Source organism: Paramisgurnus dabryanus, chromosome 14, assembly GCF_030506205.2.
Source record: "Paramisgurnus dabryanus chromosome 14, PD_genome_1.1, whole genome shotgun sequence".
Lineage (NCBI taxonomy): Eukaryota > Metazoa > Chordata > Actinopteri > Cypriniformes > Cobitidae > Paramisgurnus > Paramisgurnus dabryanus.
In genome coordinates, this window is record NC_133350.1 from 19,303,937 (window position 1) to 19,323,630 (window position 19,694).

General features: G+C 40.3%; 1 protein-coding gene across 14 annotated transcripts in view; it reads right to left on the reverse strand.

Annotated features, from left to right (window-relative positions):
- The window catches only part of cadpsa (Ca2+-dependent activator protein for secretion a), a 157,830-nt gene that overhangs the window by 53,684 nt on the left and 84,452 nt on the right, over positions 1 to 19,694 (reverse strand). For all 14 annotated transcript variants that reach the window (XM_073811878.1, XM_065241449.2, XM_065241448.2 and 11 more), the window contains exons 12-14: positions 19,220 to 19,432; positions 8,299 to 8,435; positions 8,007 to 8,194 (exon numbers count right to left, since the gene is read on the reverse strand). In XM_073811878.1, coding sequence (XP_073667979.1) covers positions 8,007 to 8,194; positions 8,299 to 8,435; positions 19,220 to 19,432 — 538 coding nt within the window. The remainder of the gene's footprint in view (positions 1 to 8,006; positions 8,195 to 8,298; positions 8,436 to 19,219; positions 19,433 to 19,694) is intronic.

Genomic DNA, 19,694 nt, shown 5'->3' on the forward strand with positions numbered 1-19,694 from the left:
ATGGAAAAGCGCCATTAGTGATAAATATGTTGCACATCCTTTGAAATTAGTGCGGTAAAGTCAAATATGGTGGCACGTCATTATGCTGTAAAAAAGTAAAAAAAAGTAAGAAAATTTGAGTTGACCAAACTTTTTTTTAAATGTTACCAATCGAAGTAATTTCTTTAAGTGAAAATTTTAAGGTAATTTTTTTATTAAATTTTTCACTTTAAGTGAGGACATTTTAGTTGAATAAACATTTTTAGGTGTTACTAATTGAAGTAACTTTCTAAGTTATTCTAACTTACACTTTTTACAGTCTCAGTTTTTACATTTCATTGTTTCTTGCATGTCTTTTGACAAAACACGCATAATCATAACTTGATCGATGGATGTGCTTTTTGAAGCTTGATAACATGACAGCATTTTAATATATAATTCACGAGTTCACACTTACAAATAAGTTAAAAGAATTAAATTAGTAAACGTATTTGGCGTGCTGTCCGGGGAGAGGGCTCTGAGCAGGGAATGAGCCTGAAACACAGAGTATCCCCCCCCCTCGTAAGGAAATAACTTGATAAGTGAGAGGAGACGGGGTGGAGGAGGGATTCTGAAAGATGCGAAGGATTTTCAGTGAGTTCAACTGTGATTTATATATGGCTTGCTTTCGAGCTGATTGGGTGTATTGTTGATTACCGATTGAAAGCGGCTGGTGCCATTGACTACTGATTGAAAACAGCTGAAGTCACTTAGGTATTTTATTTGACATGTTCCTCCCGAACTTTGTTAATAAAACATCATTTCACGAGTTCACACTTACAAATAAGTTAAAAGAATTAAATTAGTAAACGTATTTGGCGTGCTGTCCGGGGAGAGGGCTCTGAGCAGGGAATGAGCCTGAAACACAGAGTATCCCCCCAAAAGGCAAAATAGATTATTCGGACAGCAGCCGGGAGCTGTGCCCCCCAAACGTAGAAATGATGAGGCTGATGTTTGCGGAGAAGACGTCTGAAATCGGGAGTTTTGAGTCTGTTTCCGATGGAAGATTAATATATGCTGCGCTGTAGGATGGGTGAGCCTGCCACCTCCGATGAGCTGGACGATTTTGGAGGGGCTTTGCGGCATCCGAACGGGAGTTCAATACTCGCTGCGATCGGACGTGTATAAGCCCTGCTGGCGGTCGGATGGGTAATTTGATTAAATTATGTAAGGAGGCTTTTGTGGTGTCCGACGGGAGTTCAATACTCACTGCGATCGGACGGGTAAGCCCCCACGTTGATGGTGGGCAATTTAATAATTTATATAAGAATGCTTTCTAATAGTGCCCGACGGGAGTTCAATACTCACTGCGATCGGACGGGTAAGCACCATTGATGGTGCGCAATTGATAATTTATATGAGTATGCTTTCTAATGGTGCCCGACGGGAGTTCAATACTCACTGCGATCGGACGGGTAAGCACCATTGATGGTGCGCAATTGATAATTTATATTAGTATGCTTTCTAATGGTGCCCGACGGGAGTTCAATACTCACTGCGATCAGACAGATAAGCCCCGTTGATGGAGGGAAATTTAAATATTTATATTAGGAGGCTTTCTAATGGAGCCCGACGGGAGTTCAATACTCGCTGCGACCAGGCGGTAAGCCCTCGCTGATGGTTTGTTTCATGTTTTGAATTTGGGAGGCTTCTGCGGCGTCAGACGGGAGTTCAATACTCGCTGCGATCGGACGTGTAGCCCCCCACTGGTAATGGGGAATTCGCTCATTTAGGAGGCTTAGTGTTGCCCGACGGGAGTTCAATACTCGCTGCGATCGGACGTGTAGCCCCCCACTGGTAATGGGGAATTCGCTCATTTAGGAGGCTTAGTGGTGCCCGACGGGAGTTCAATACTCGCTGCGATCGGACAGATAGCCTCGCTGGCGATTAGATAGGCTATTTGATTATTTATATTATGAGGCTTTCTTAGTGGTGCCCGACGGGAGTTCAATACTCGCTGCGATCGGACAGGTAGCCTCGCTGGCGATGAGATGGGCAATGATAATTTATATTAGGAGGCTTTCTAGTGGTGCCCGACGGGAGTTCAATACTCACTGCGATCAGACAGGTAGCCTCGGTAGGGATGAGATGGGCCATGATAATTTAAATTAGAAGGCTTTCTAGTGGTGCCCGACGGGAGTTCAATACTCGCTGCGATCGGACAGGTAGCCTCGCTGGCAATGCGATGGGCAATGATAATTTATATTAGGAGGCTTCTAGTGGTGCCCGACGGGAGTTCAATACTCGCTGCGATCGGACAGGTAGCCTCGCTGGCGATGAGATGGGCAATGATAATTTATATTAGGAGGCTTTCTAGTGGTGCCCGACGGGAGTTCAATACTCGCTGCGATCGGACAGGTAGCCTCGCTGGCAATGCGATGGGCAATGATAATTTATATTAGGAGGCTTCTAGTGGTGCCCGACGGGAGTTCAATACTCGCTGCGATCGGACAGGTAGCCTCGCTGGCGATGAGATGGGCAATGATAATTTATTTTAGGAGGCTTTCTAGTGGTGCCCGACGGGAGTTCAATGCTCGCTGCGATCGGACAGGTAGCCTTGCTGGCGATGAAATGGGCAATGATAATTTATATTAGGAGGCTTTCTAGTGGTGCCCGACGGGAGTTCAATACTCACTGCGATCAGACAGGTAAGCCATGCTGGCAAAGGGTGAGGAAATTTAATCATTTATATTAGAAGGCTTTCTGTTTGTTTCATATTGGGAGGGTTTTGCGAAATTTTACAGGAGTTCAATACTCGCTGCAATCGGATGGTTAGCCCCCCTTTTGTGATTGGAGTTAATTTAACTGATAAGGGTTTGGTGCGCTTTTTTAATGTGGAAGCGGTTAGATCTGATATAGCTTTTGAAAGCTTCAGATGACCAACGACCAAGAGCTTGGATCTGCTGCCGCGAGAATCCTTTTTGGGCGGCTGTGATTGCAGCACCTATACAGAATGAGTGACCTGAAAGGAGTTCTGCTGGGATGCCCGATTGGATTAGGACTAATTTTTTTAAATGTTTTGAAACCAGAAGCGTGTGATTGGATGTTTTGCGTCGTTTATAAATTGGGTCTGAGGGGTCCTTACTTGTTAATTTCCTGAATTGAAGGTAGGATTTGAGAGTTTGGTAAGGTTGGATAGGTGAATGGAGGTTGAAAATATAAATGAAATGGCCTTTTTTGAATTTGTCTGTCTTCCTCTGTTTAATAAAGTAGGAGATAGTTTCATCGTCTACTAGGGATAGATCTGAAATTGTGGGATGAATCTTTGGGTTAAAATTTTAGGTCTTGGTGAGTTCCGAGGACCTGAGAAACCCGAAAAAGCAAAAATAAACATAGCATCCAATGTGCGAGCTGTATTGATGGAATAGCCTAGACACAGGGTATGGATACATTTAGTAAGTAGGTCTAGTGTTAAAGGTTGTCTAGCATCTGGGCGGGTGGGTGGCTTTAATAAGCAGTTTGTGAATTTGTTAGGGGAGGGAGAGCCGAAAATTAATTTATGGAAAAGTTGGATTCCGCTTAGATGGCCTTTAATGGAACTGATTTGTAGGTTTTTTGGTGTAGTAGAGGTAGGAGATAGACAATGTAATTGTGAGCAGTGAGAAATCTGGGAATGGAAGATTAAAAATTAAATGAAAGGTTTTAAAACATCCCCAGGTTGTTAGATATGATTGGAGAGTTCTGGTGAAAAAGGCTTGGAAAATTGAATTGAGAGAAGCGTCGAGAAATGTTCTCAAGGAATGGTTTACAGGAAGATTAATTCCGAATAGTGAGGTACTGGCTAGGGCGGGGATTTTGATTCGAATTTCAAGAATCGATTAGATTCCGATTCTCCAGATATTGAATCGATTATCATTATTCGATCTGATCCGATCTTTGAGATCTAGATACGTGTTTTTGAAAAAGCATGAAATGGTGCCAGATAGGGGTGGGCGGAATGACCAAAATCTATTCCACGGAATGATTCAGTTTTACCAGTTTTTAAATATGGACAATTTAAAGTTAATAATATTAAAGTGAAAATGCCCAGATGCTAACAACAGATTAAGTCTTGATAGACAGAGTCTTGAGTTATTAATTTTATAGACTATTGAAGCTATAGTATGCATTGTATTTTGTATTTATGCATACATTACAAAAATAGGCAATATGTAAAATGAACAGGTATAAGTTTAACACGAACAGACAGGATAAATACCTGTATATGAGAGACGGATCTCTAGATATAGATATTATAAATATGACAGGTGCTATGATGTGATGAAGTCTATTTTAAGGTCTTAACGCTCTTTACTTTCTATTAGACCTTAACATTTGCGTTTCTTTCTCGTCTTTCTGATCAAAGATATTTGTACTATAAGCAAATCAGGCCTCAAACTACATCGCTCAATCGGCGCACGTGTCACTGATATAAACGAGAGTTTTGTCTTAAAGTTCAGAAACTTACAACTATTAGCATTATGTGCGAGAAGAACTCTTTATTTGGGGACCTGTTGCGCGCGCTTCAAGAAACCTCTGCCCGTCAGAGACCGGCTGCATGAGCACAGAGGGGGAGAGAGAGAGAGATTCGCTGCCAGACCCGCGGTGCATTCACTGGCGCTTATTATAAAAATAACACGAATAACTCGTTCATTTGTTATGAGTGGATTATTTTACATGTAGATCGCAGCTTTCAGCGTTTCTGGAGTTTTCAAAACAACCACTTTTGTGGAATACAGTTCAGTGTAGAAAAAATGAGGTGGTCTTGTGCTCGCTGCTGCTGATGGAGTTTGGGAAGCGAACGGGAAGGCGAGAGAGAGTGTTGAGGTGGAAAGTAGATGGGCTGGGCTTGCGCCTCTAGTGGAGGCATCATCGCGCTACCACTTGCCGTAGGCCCTGGCTGAGGAAAAGTGTTAGGGTTAGCTTCGTGAGAAGGACCGGCTAAAACTGCCCGGGCTCGCGGCTCTGGCGGAGGCAGCCTCACGTCAGGAGCCGCGGGCCATGAACAGTGGATATTGGCAGCAGGTTGCGTCTGCTCCGCCAACGGAGGCAGCCTCACGCTGACGGGGAGACGGTCGCTGCTGGTGGCCGGTATATCCGGAGTGCAAGCCTGTGGTGGAGAATAATCCGGAAAAGTTTTCCGGGGTCGCGGCTCTGGCGGAGGCAGCCTCACGTCAGGAGCCGCGGACCGCAGCTGTTTAGTGGCAACAGTTCGCGCCTGCCCCGCCAGCGGAGGCAACCTCACGCTAGCGGAGCGACGGTTACTGTTGGTGGCTGGTAAATCCGGGCGAGGAGTGCTGGAAGCCCCCGCTGAATGACGTGGAGCAGCAGGTTGCTGTGTAGCAGGGGATCGACCCAGGCTTGCTGGGGCTCGTACTCTTACCTGGAGGTCGACTGAGTTTTGGTTTTACTATTCTGAAAGATGCCATTCTGAAAAAGCCATTCTGAAAGATGCGAAGGATTTTCAGTGAGTTCAACTGTGATTTATATATGGCTTGCTTTCGAGCTGATTGGGTGTATTGTTGATTACCGATTGAAAGCGGCTGGTGCCATTGACTACTGATTGAAAACAGCTGAAGTCACTTAGGTATTTTATTTGACATGTTCCTCCCGAACTTTGTTAATAAAACATCATTTATTAGATTGTTTTCAACTGAAGAAATTAAGTCATATACAGCACTGTACATCTGGAATGGCATGAGGGTCAGTTGGCCAAATTCCGAGTGAATTTTCAAATTTGGGTCAACTACTCCATTTAAAATTAGTGGCGTTAAAGAAAGAAGTGCTTACAAATTGGGAAACACTTGGAATGATCTAAAAGGTGCATGTTACATTATACATGCATATTTTTAGTTTACTGTAATAACACTACCTGGCATCACACAGATTTATAATTATGAGTGTGGTAATCCAGATATGATAATGATACAGTGGTATCATGTCAAACAACATCAGTGATACACAGTCACCATCTGTAACACTTGTAGATTATTTGGCTAAATAATATTGAAAGTTGACCATAATGCCGCAAGGTGCAGACTGAGGGCCGTGTCAGTTATAAAGAGAGTGTTATTGGCTGGACGTGAGGTTTTGGCACAAGTGTACAGGCTGGAGAGCGGCCCTAGATGCCTAGTTTGGGAGACGACAAGAAAGAGAGATGACCTGTCAACCTGTCAACCCTTGACCTCCAGCTACATGCACACTCTCTTTATCCTGCATGTTTCTCACTGCTTCAACAGATGTCTATCATACTGTTTTTGATTTCATACACACACATACATAAAAACTTTACATTTATTTTACTATCTGAGACATGTACTTGAAGTGGCGTTTTTACATTTACAAATAAACAAGAAATATAAATGAAATCACAAACCAATCATATACAAAGGGGAAGTTATAATGCATTTGTTCTCTTGCCTCAGTTTGTTTCCCAGTTTCAGGCTTGGTTAAGGGTGGGGTTTAACGCAAAACCACACCCAAAAGAGTCGGTCGCTTTCACATTCTCACCTTCTGGGGCCTGCGACCACCTGCGACTTAGACTCCTTTTTTCTCCAGACATCCATGATTTTGTTCTCTTTCTTAGAGGGGGTCAAGGGCTCAGGGGGGGAGGGAAACAGAGCACTAAGGAGCTCACTCTCTGACACGGGCCATTTTAGTAGCCCGCTTACTCTTCATATTCCACACATCATAAGCACATTCACAAAGGTTGTTAGGAGACAGCATGAAGGTGAAAAATAAGTGAAAGATAGAGAAAAAAACAATAATTTGAGTTGTGCAATCAACAATGAAAAAAAGAAAAAAGAATCATCAACAAAAGATACAAATAAGCAGACTGAGAAGAAGAAGATGGAATACAGAAATAACAAATGTCAAGGCAGGCATGTGGTTAGACATGCAGGGAGAGACAGAGATGAAAAGCCTACTGCTTAGTGTCAAAAACCATTCACACAAGAAACCCAGTAACTTAGTTTAGGTAAACCATTCTCTACAAGTATGTGAAAAAATAGCTTATTGAAATTTGGCTCCCCTTGTGATGTCAGAAGGGGATAATACAGTCCCTTAATCTGCACTATCCAACCACAGCACTGCTATTTAGTGCAGAGATCAGCTCATTTGCATGTTAAAGGACACACCCAAAAACGGCACTTTGTGTTTACTCTGGGGACACCAAAGATTTATCTTTAAAAAGTCTTGTGAAATGTCCCCTTTAACCAAAGAATCAAAACTTGCTTAAAGGCTTGTTGAAGACTTTAACAGTCGCATAATTGACATCAAGCTTTCAGATTGGTGCTCAGGCACGGTTAGCACTCACACTTCTACCCCGCCCCCAAACCAAACCTTTGCAAGTGTACCAAGAAGGTACGGTTAAGCATAACGCATGGAGTGATCACACTAGTCAAACCAGACTTTGTGGGTCAAATGTACTCGGGTATGGTTCAGTATGCCCCCTAAACCATGAGTTGTACAGTAGTTTGGCCCTGTAAATGCACTCTTTATGTCTCCATTATCTAGACTAATGAGCTGATGATGTAAATCTAGTGTGTATAATAGGGGAAACATCCCAAATATGCAGTGCTGTGGATCTCAAAGACTGAAATTGAGAACCAGTGCTTGAATGAGGGAGCTTGGGTTCCTAGTAGGGCGATGAGGAATTACAGCGGGATTCAGGGAGAAAGGCATCATTACCTGTGACCAGTCATTAAGCTCCAAGAGAAAGAGGATGGAAATTTCTACAAAACATTGAGGACAACAAGCTTTGGACAGCCATAAAGACGCTTTGTCTTACTTTACCTCTGTTTCTGCCCATGTGTGGACAGTGGGTGTATAGACAGATAAAAAGGGAGAACCGAGAAGAGGTATGGAGTGATTTTAGGTAGAGGATAACATGAAGAACTTCAGAGAAAGGGTGAACGATAGAGAGAGAAAATTAAACGTGAATAAATGTGATGAATGAATTAGATGGTAAGAAAGAGTGAGTTAAAGGGTCAAAAAGGGTAAATTTGTACCTGTTGCCATGGACGTGAGAGGCGCAGAAGGCAAAGCTGTAGTGCAGCAGGGTGGGGTCGATCATGGACCCTTTTTCAGCTCTCTCCAACAAGTCATTCAGGTAGCAAAGGTGTCTGTGACAACCCCGCACACCGTATCTGGCACAGTATTCGTCTAATACAAACACCTGGCCTGGACTGAACCAACCCTGAGACAACAGTGGACATGTTTCATCAATTAAATGATAATATTATATCATTAAAGAGCATTTGTATTCTATATGGAATGGAATAGAAATAAAAGCTCATTTACCAGGCAGGAGTACGAATCATTGAGTCTGTGGTCTAGTGTCAACCGCTGAACCATCTCAAACATTGAACCGTGGTTAAAATTGCAGGGGTTTGCAGAGATGAACTCATCCATTCCATGTTTCTGCGCTCGGTCTGCATCTGTGTATGTGTGTGGGTGAATGTATGGAGAGAGAAAGAGGCTTTAAAAACATACACATGTCAAAGTTAAAGGAGTCCACACTGAGCCAGATTCACCTGTGCACAGGAGCACTGAAACGTATTTGCGTCATTGTCAACTTGCATAACAGCTAAGTCTCGTCAATTCAAGGTGCATTAGAGAAACCCAATGGAACCCAATGCGTACCACATCCAGCATTTCATTTTATATAGATTGTATTTGGGATGCATTATAAAAGCATGGCAATGGGTTTCTTCATTTGCGTTTTTATTAATTCAGCTGCAAATTATGTAGTGAAAGTGAAACACGGTGTTATTAGGATCCATTTTTAAATTTTGCATTGAATGCATGTATAAAAAAAGGAGCAATGGTAAGACCTTATAATTTAAAATTTTGTAAGGATTATCAAGATATTACTTGTTCTTGTAGCTCAATGTGTAAAACATTGAATTATCAATGCAAAAGTCATGGGTTTGAGTCATTGTATCACACGTACTCATAAAAAACAATGTATATTTAATGCACTGTATGTCGCTTTGGATTAAAGCACCTGCAAAATGCATAAATCTGTATGTATTATATAATGTCTTACACATTAAGTTAATGTACAGTCAAATAGTTTATGTATGAAACTATAATGTTATGATTTTTTTTTTTGTGTTGGGCAAAGATTAATCGCGATTAATCGCATACAAAATAAAAGTGATTTTAAGCATACTATACATGTGTGTGCTGTGTGTAATTATTATGTATATATAAATACACACACACATTCATATGTTTACATGTGTATATACTGTATATTTATTATTATTTATTTTTATATATTCTATATAAATAAATAGAAAAAATTATATAAATCAATTTTCTGAAATGTATATATGTATGTGTGAGTGTTTAAATATACATAATAATTAAACACAGCACACACACATATTTTATGCAAAAATTAACTTTTATTTTGTATGCGATTAATCGCGATTAATCTTTGCCTAGCACTAATTATTATGCAAGTCATTAAGCAAACGTGCGACATAGACTATATCAGTCTCAATTTAAGTGTATAGGGAACACAATAATGTTGTTTGCTTGTATATTTCATTACATGTTAAATTTTATTATTGTATTAGACTGAATAGATTTATTTGGCTTGGTAATCCTGCAGGACCTGTCTGAGCCAGAGTCTCGGTCTGACCCTGCTAATCAAACAACAACCCCACGTTCACGCTTTTTCCTCCCTCTCCATTCATTGCTCTGTCCACAGGCCTCTGCCCCCCCTCAGGGCAACCCTAATTAAAGAAACCCACTGCCTATAAACCCCGGACTGGGAGAGAACCGGCCGTGGAGCCCCCCTACCCCTGCCAACCATTGTCCATTAAAGGGACTAAATAAATTCAACAACACATTTTCACTTTCCTCTGCTGTCAGTAAGCTTGGGTATTACATCTGGCCCTGCACAAATAAGCAGGGCTGTTTCTTAATCCTGCCTAGTCAGGGGCTATTCTTATTCTAATGCCCCATTTCAGCCAGGGGCTTTACAGCTATACTCTATGATTGAGTCATTCAACAGACACCTCCAACAGAGCGTCTGCCGTTTTACATGTTTACATGTTACTTTAATTGTTTATCTGTGTAATGGAAGACAAAGGTTTTTTATTGTACAGTATCAATAAGTGACTCTTTTTATAGGCTCAAATTCTTAATTATAAGATTATATATACATTTAATATAATAAACTGCAAAAATGAAAACATTAATAAGATTTTATAATAATATTAACTTATATTTATACATGAGTTAATGTATTGTAAAATAGTTACACATGCAGTGGCGGAACTAGAATTTTTTTAATGGGGTGGCCAAAGCTACTTTAGGGGGTCCATAGTCCATAAAAGAAAATGACATGTAACCATGTATCAAGAAAGCATAAATGAATCTTTTGATCGCATTAGATGTAAACATAATAAGGGTGAATTTTAAATCTTTCTACTTTATCTGATTTATTGTCTGTTAAAGGGATTCACCCAAAAATTAAAATTCTGTCATCATTTACTCACCCTTATGTTGTTCTAAACCTGTATTTTATTTTAATAAACACAAAAGAAGATATTTTGATAAATGATGGTAAGCACACAATTAATGGTATATCCATTGAATTCCATTATGTTGTTTTTATTCCTACTATGGAAGTCAATGGTTAACAGCTGGGTGCATACCATCATTTATCAAAATATCTTCTTTTGTGTTCATCAGAAAAAAAGAAATTCGTACAGGTTTAGAACAACATAAGGATGTAAAAATGATGACAGAATTTTCATTTTGTGAACTATCCCTTTAATGAAGCAAAAGATCAGGAAATCTAAACTCCATGATAAACCTTAAACTTATTTCAAATAGCAGAGTTCAACACAAAGGATGTTTCGATCAATCTTTATTTACAAAGATACAGAAGATGCAAAAGTTTTCTTTTTTCTTTTGATATTTAATTAACTTTAATGACAGAGAGACTTCAACAGGTTAGGCTAAGACCGAATGCAATAACATGTTTATTCGTTTAAGACGTACAGTAACCAAATGTTAAGTATGAAAATCACCAAGACAGCTATTTTGACATATGAGCATTTTAAGCAAAAAAGACGAGAATATGAAGTCGTTTAAGATCCGATATGCGCGTCGCGCTTTCAAGTTCAATGTGGCAATCCAGTCGAATTAACAATCATACAGTAGCCTATAAAGATCACATCAAAAATGAAAACATGGTGCTGGGTTTTGTTGTAAAAAGAAATGGCAATCGTAGATTCAGTCCACAATTACCACACCTCCAGCATACGGTGAAAATAAATCATGTAGTATTAGCAAAATGTACGACTTCACTTACATCATTTTAAAGATTCCAAGCATTATGTAGACATGACATTTATCTTCTGATGATATGAAAAGTATCCGTTAAGTTACAGTAATTTTTCTGACGCGTTTTTGAAAAGACGTCACTGATGGAGAGATAACAGAACGCGCATTATGTATATTTTCTTAATTTTGTGAAAAGCACAACATTCAGTTTTATAGACACACAAAAAATGACACTTGAACGTTTTAAATGATGTATAAATCATATCTGTATGTCCAAAATCAGCAGAGTAATCCAAGTCTCTTTGCGCAGTGATTGAAAAAGAAAGAGTGTGCGCCGCGACCGCAGGATGTTTGTTTTTAACAATGTGCTGCGCTGCCGCACATCGAAAATAAACATAGCGATTAAGTGAAAGTAGCGCATTAAATTTGGGGTGGCACACGGGGTGGCCAGTGACATGTCAAGGGTGTCCAGTGCCACCCTGGACACCCCTCTGGCTCCGCCACTGTACACATGGTACGAAACTTTGGTTAATATATTTTCATATATTGGGGTCTAAAAGTCTAAGACCAGGCATAATAATAATGAATATAAACAAAGAAATTACTTTAAAAAAAAATTCCATAATTTCTAGGTGACCATGACAATGTCCATTTTCAGTCCATGTTAATCTAAGCGCACAATATCATTCAAAAATAATTGTTTAAATTATTTTAAGTTTTTTTATTATTAATTTTGTACTAAAATTGTAATGCTGATTATAGAATTTGTAATTAATGTATACATTAGAAAATGCAAAATATAAGCTATTTCACTAATGGTCTAACACTTTTAAACTCTTCTGTATTTATATTTGAATGTTCATGAAGCACTTATTGTAAAATAATGATTGTGAAAATTATCTGTTTTATTAAGTGCTAAAATGTTTTCATGACAATTATATGCAATATTTACTGCTATTTCAAAAACGTTTCTCTATCAGTGTGTTCTTTTAATGGCATTAACCAAAATAAACCCCAAATAAATCCAAAAACATAAGTAAAAGGGGACTGATCCATAGAAATTAGCCACAAGTCAAAAAGGTGACACCGTGTCCCTCTCCTCTGTCTCAATATGAGCTTGTCATGTCTTTTTGACACTAGAATAGAGAAGATCACTGGACAATAACACACAATGACATTAGTCTGCCCTGTCCGAGCAGGATAGAGGAGAAATGACACTGATTGATGGCTTCTCTTCATTTATAGATATTGAGGAGTCCAAAGCACGGAGTATTCGGGGCTATTTAGGAGTAGTTTTTTGTGTGCATCTGCACAAGCGGACGTATGGGGGTGTCTGAGATTCGGCCCTGGGCCGACAAGAGCCGAGGGGCCCATGTGACAGGACGGGCATTTCTTTATGAGTGAGGGATGGACAGACAGAGGGAGGTCAAGAATAAGAGATGAATGAAGGAGTGACAGCAGAGGCATACTTTATTAAGTGCTTTCTAATTTAATCTGCGCTTGAATTTTGTTTCCAACAGTATGGCTGCCCTTATCAGGCCTGCAGACGTGAGACACTTTTAGAGCTTCATCTGTATTTCAGTTCGTATCACATTGGATTAGAAAAGCCATGACATTGAAGATCTGTCACTGTTTTCTTTTTTTCTTTGTTTAAGAATTAGCAGTAAACAAGATTAAACTAATTTATACTTATAATTCTTTTTAGTATTTTATATCTGGTCTTTTTACTTTTTCTATTAGAGACAGTCAACCACCAAATTTCTATATTTAATCATTTACTTATAAAGACTGAATAACTAAATCAAGGAAAATTGCTTTACACCATTATGTCATTAAAACTGATCTGCAAGTTGACAAGACCTCAAAAAGTGATTTCAAAAGATCAATGATTTAGTAAGCATCCCTCTACATCTAGAATGTACCTGTGCAAGAACATGGCTTTAAAGGGATAGTTCACCCAAAAATAAAAATATTGTCATTAATGACTCACCCTCATGTCGTTCCAAACTCGTATGACCACCGTTCATCTTCGGAACACAGTTTAAGATGTTTTAGATTTAGTCCGAGAGCTTGTTGACCCTTCATTGACAATCTACGTACGGTGTACTGTTCATGTCCAGAAATGTAATAAAAACATCACCAAAGTAGTCATGTGACATCAGTGGGTCAGTTATAGGGCCCTATCTTGCACCCAGCGCAATTGACTTTGTTAGTAACGCATGTATCATTCGTATTTGCACCGGCGCACAGCGGGTTTTTCCCTCCACAGACGCATGTCGGCAAACTAGGGAATGAACTTGCGCTCCCTGGGCGGTTCAGCGCAAAAAAGGAGGCGTGTTCCGGCGCAAACCATCCCTGATGCTATTTTGCAGTTTCAAAAAACAATTGCGCCACTGACCAGAAAAAACTAGTCTAAAGTCAGTGGCGCGTTGTGTGTTGTTCATTATGCTATTTTAAGGGTGCATGCTTGACCATAATGTATAGCGTGCACAACGCGCACACACTTTGCTTATCTAATCTACACAGATGCAACAGTTATTTTTGCAAATCATAAATTGTTACGATAAAAAATATTAACACATGAGATAAGGGAAATCATTGTGGTGAGCATTGTGGTGATAGTTTTTATTTATTTTGTGTGGCTGCATTTAAAAATTATCATGCAAATAATGATTAAAATATTTACATAAGTTTGTTGTGTGGCTGTATTACGTTTATTTTATGTAAATAATAATTAAAATGTTTTCATAAGAAACCTTAATGTATGTGAACTTGATTTGTAAGTGTACTTGGACTGCTTGCGTTTCTTGGCTTTCAGCGGTGAGGGTGGACACAGCGATGTCCTCAGCTGGCGTCTGTGTAGAGGCAGATCCACCTCTCGTTACACGGCGTGGCCGATTTATGCTGGCAAGCTTGGGATTCCCCCGTCTCCTGACATCATTGTAGCGCTTGCAGCGCAACGTCCTGGGGATGCCAGTTGATGAGACAATTGTGGCTATTTCCTCCCACGCCTGTTTAACCGACGCTGATTTGGGCAGTTTTCTCCCATCCCCATACAAAACAACTTCTCTGTCTTTTACTGCTCTTACAAGAACGTCGTTCTCCTCGGCTGTGAACCGCTCCTGGTTTGCGCCTGGTAAATCCATCATAATAATAGCAACCCGCCATGGAACTTGCGCACTTGCGTTTAAAGGGAATGTTGGATGACGTTCTGATTGGTTTATTTGACGTTACACCCAAACCACACCTATGAATAATGAACCTACTTCAGACCAACCCCTTATTGATTTGCGCCTGGCGCAAGAGTTATTTCTCCCGCCGGGAAAATAGCAACAGCGCCCAAGATCCGCCCACAAAGTCACTTGCTCTTTGCGCTTCGCACTTGCGTTTCAGATCGTTAAAATAGGGCCCATAATGTGTTGAAGCATCAAAAATACATTTTGGTAACAAAATAACAAAAATTATTCAGACATTATTCAGCATTGTCTACTCTTCCACGTCTGCTGTGAAGCGCATGCGTGAGACTAAAGTCACGTGACTGCGACGCGGCTGACGTGTTATCTGGTGCGCCCCAGCTGTTTTTCGCTTTTTTCTGTGCCCGGGCTTCATTTACAGTCTGAGGGAGACCCACGCTGTAAGTTTGTAAAAAAAACTTCGCAAACATGTCTGCGTATAACCCCGGACTTCCACCGACTGCGGAGCGGCTGCAGATCAGCTCCGCTGCGTTACGGCTCCGCACTTCGCTGTCCGTCAATACCCACCGGTTCCGTATTTGTTGCAGAGCGGCTGCGTGCTGAAGTGACGAGGACCCATGAGGTCTCGCAAATTCACGTGATGATCGCGCGATACCTAGTTCTGTCTCTGCCCATTATGCCGTTGAATTATAACGTTTTTACAAACCAGCCCAGATCACAACACGAGATCTCGCGTAGACAGAGCAGTACATCAAATCCATCCAAAATTCAAAAAATAAGAAGGCTGCTAAAACATTTATTTATGCTCTATCTTTAATGTATTTATTTGAAACTGCCCCTGGCTCTGTTCTTGTCTATTATTTGTTGTTTCTGTATTAATGACTTTATTAAAACACGAGTTCTCGCGTATTCAGGTATGTTCACGCGATAAAGTCATGGCTTCGCCCTGCGGAGCTGTCCGGCATCCGTCAAAAAATAGAAGCTCTGTGTTTTTGTGCCGGAGGGCTGCGGATGGCCGGAGCTGTGACGGATTCGGAGCGCAGTCAGTGGAAATACACACATTGACTTGAATGGAAACCGATTGACTCCGCCGCTGTTCCGCAGCGGATCCGCAGCCGTTCCACAGTCGGTGGAAATCCGGGGTTACACATCATCCACGTCAGGCACGTGCAGAGGGGGGGGGCGGCGGGTGCCCAAGCACCTGCCCCTTTACCCCTGGATGACCAAAGTGCCCTTTTTGTCGAGGCATTTTTTTGTAATTAAATGCCCTTTTGTGAAGGCCTGCCCAATCTAACTATTAGTAAAATTTAAAAAAAATCATTTAGCCGCAAATAAAATTAGTCACATGATGACGTATTGACCTTTTATTGGACAATCTCTTTAGGGAAAGCTCACAGCGCTAGCAGCGCCCACACGTGCACGACACGATGCGCAGTACAGGGAGGATCCCCCTCGAGCCGGCATTGAACCGTAGTGGTATGCTTGTTATATTATTATTATTTTACAAGAACAACGTGAGGAGAGCATGCACAGCTTTTGTTTATTGCTGTCTGTGTGTATTAACATCTCTAGAACGTTAGATGCAAACAGGGCTCTCAAGTCTCACGCATTTCAGCCTTCACACGCCACACCTTGTATTTCTCACGCTGAAAATAAAACATTCTTCCCATATAAAAACAATGGATGAGGCAAAGGCAGGGACGTTCTCTGCCGGAAGTTCATACAGGTAGCTGTCTCGAGTTTTTAGGTGTGCTCAACTTCACGCAGCAATGCAAGAACCGAATCGCACATGACATCAAAGTACCGCGAGAAATATTCGGGAAATCATACGGAGGAGTTTGATTTCAAATCGCTCTCGCGCTGTTCTAATATCATCCACTTGTCACGCGGAGTTTGTTGGAAGAGCAAGATCCGATGAATACGGTAAAAAAACTCTTAATTTTTGTATCACATTGAATTTACGATTCCTGGACTCGCCTTTGATAAAAGACAATGTGAGCTGATGTTGGGTAATATAGCCATACTCGTGCAAAATTATTAACTCAGTCAAAAACTCTCCAGCTTTGCAACCAGTTTTAGTTTACCTGAAAATCACGTGACTTTAGTCTCTCGCATGCGCTTTACAACAGACGCAGAAGAGAAGACAATGCTGAATAAAGTCATTATTTTTGTTATTTTTGGACCAAAATGTCTTTTCAATGCTATAACACATTCTAACTGACCCACTGTTGTCACATGGACTACTTTGATGATGTTTTTATTACCTTTCTGGACCTGGACAGTATACCGTGCATAGAATGTCAATGAAGGGTCAACAAGCTCTTGGACTAAATCTAAAACATCTTAAACTGTGTTCCGAAGATGAACGGAGGTCTTACAAGTTTGGAACGACATGAGGGGGAGTCATTAATGACATTATTTTCATTTTTGTATGTACTATCCCTTTAAAAAACAGAAGACAAGAAACTTTAGCATCCGAAAGGTATCAAAAGTGAGGAAAACCTGTTAGTCTAAACTGTTAGTAACTCTATAGGAAAACACGAAAGAAATACCACAAAGACATTGTGTGTGAAACTCTTAAACCACCATACCATCATTAGGTTTTTTGTTTGTGCAAGTGTACATGACCATATATAATTATTTCTTAATCTCTTTGTTAGAATACAACCGGAAAATACAGAATAAATTTATAATCTAAAGTGTCAAGTATTTAGTGTGATCTCCGCTTAACAGGAACCTGCAGGCTTTCTGAAACCTAAATGAAAGCCTAATATCTCATTCTAATCTAAGGACTTCTGTCTCTCCAAAAGAGTTTGAGGTGTGTTTAGTGCCAAGAGAGGTCACACTAAATACTGACTTTTGCCTGAAGACGCCTGCACAGTTTTCTGTACATACTAAATGGCCTGTATTTTCTGCTTGTATCTAAACAGAGAGAAAAATTATTTTGATAAAACATCAAAAATTGTGGTGGCGGTCTAAGACTTTTGCACAGTACTACTGTATATATGTGTGGCAGAAGGGTTTAACTAGGATAACAGTAGATGACTGTGATATCAATTTATGTACACTCTCAGAAATAAAGGTACAAAAGCTGTCACTGAGGTGCTACCCTTTCAAAAGGATTCATATTAGTGCCCCAATTGGTACTTTTATACATATGTGTAAATAAATGGTACATAATAGGACCTTTTAAAGAGTACCATCCCAGAGACAACTTCTGTACCGGTATTTTTGACAGTGTACTGTATGTTTGTAAATAAACTGTACAGTGTAATAAATAACTGCATAACATCATCTGCTGATGTGTCCTATATTCCAGCTACATATTTGCCAACTCTCATCTGCAAAAACATCAAAAAGAGGAAAAAGGTCTGCTTGTATTCACACAGCTAAGTATTTTCATGACTGCTTTAGTAATGAGTAATATTGGGTCCACTGCACAACAACAAAAAAACTAACTAACACAGAAAACACTCACAAACAGCCAATGTTGTCAGATTGCATCCTAGCCAGCACATTTAAAACTGCAACCACAACAATTTAATTTGACGCTGTGGTAAGGTTAAAAAACAACAAAAACAGTGGTGACACGACCGTCTACGCATGAGAGAAGCTGGTGTGAACTAGCAAGTAGTTATTTGGTAACATTCCACTGATAGCTTCCAGAAATAATCAGGGTGCCGATACACTGTTTTATTCAAAGCACGCCACCCTTAACATTGTAATTACCAGCTGCTGAGGGGTGACGAACACGCCAGTGGTTTCGCAGAATTCATTTAGCGCAATAAATCAACAACTACTATTGAGAAAATCACTATAATTATATCATTTACCATATTCTCCATTTGCTCTGAAACCTTTATTGTTAAATTAGGGCAACTGCTGTGGATTTCATTCAACCTCGAAGGAAACAGATGGATGGGATTTTTCTCCGCGCGTGTAAAAATGTGCAGCGGCGTCCGACCCGATGAAGTGAAGTGCCCGCTTTGAGAGGGCAAGTATGCAACTGGACATAAATAAAACTTCACATGCAACCTAAAAGTGGATTTCAAACCCAAAAACAAAAAAACAAAAGAGGAGGCTGAGAAGTGTTGCAGTAATGTGATTTTTTTTTTTATGGGATAGCAAACAGCACATTGCTTGTGTCAGATAATCCGGAGCGGCTTATCTGATCTGTGCCTGCTACAGGGTAGCACTTACCCTTCAGTCCGGCTACAAGAAAGCAGGGTGAGAGGGAACAAACCAGAGACATATAGACTCGCGTGGAGCAGAAGAAAGCAAAGAATGAGAGAGAGAGAAAGTGAGAAAGACTATTGCCTACTACACAGGGTATAGTAAGCAAAGCTTGTGCAAAGCAAGATTGAAAATCTTTTTTATGCAGATGGAAACAATAATGGCAAGGGAGAAAAGCGTGGGATGTGAAGGGATGAGGAAAAGGGAGATAGAGAGAGAGACAGAAAGAGAGAGATGTATAGTTAAAATACCCAACAGGCAGTACAACAGGGACAAAAAGGGAAAACACTTAAGGGACACGAGATGGAAGATTTCTGAGAGAATCAAGCAGATTAAAATGTGTTATTTTGAGTGCAAACATTTTATAGCAAGATGCCACATAATACTCTTTAGTTAACAGACGTGTTATTATTAATGCAGCTTTGGCCTGTGTGTTTGACTTTTATCAGCATGAGTTAATCTGTTGACTTTAACTATTCCACACTTACAGAACTGAGAGATGGGAGCGTCGAGCTGTGGTGCCGTCCCTCCTTTCGCATTGAGTTTCTGCACCTGGGTCGGAGGGATGGGTTTGTGGGACTGGCCCGTGGCACGATACATCGCCTGAACCCAAAGGATTCTGTCTTGTTCGTCGTCACTGGCGAATATCACAGTGTCTCCCTCCTTAACAGCATTGAAGAATGTTCGACCACCATCCAGACCTGCGTATTATAACGTATTATTTATCATTTAAACTTTAAATTGAACAAACACTAAACTACTACAAGGTTAAGGTGCTATTGGTACGTCCTCTGATCCTTAAAAACGACCAAAATTTGGTAACAAGTAACATTGTGACCCTGGACCACAAAACCAGTTTTAAGTAGCATGGGTATATTTGTAACAAAAGTCAAAAATATTTTGTAAAGATTTTTCTATTCTATGTCAAACACCATTAGGATAGTATGTAAAGATCATGATCCT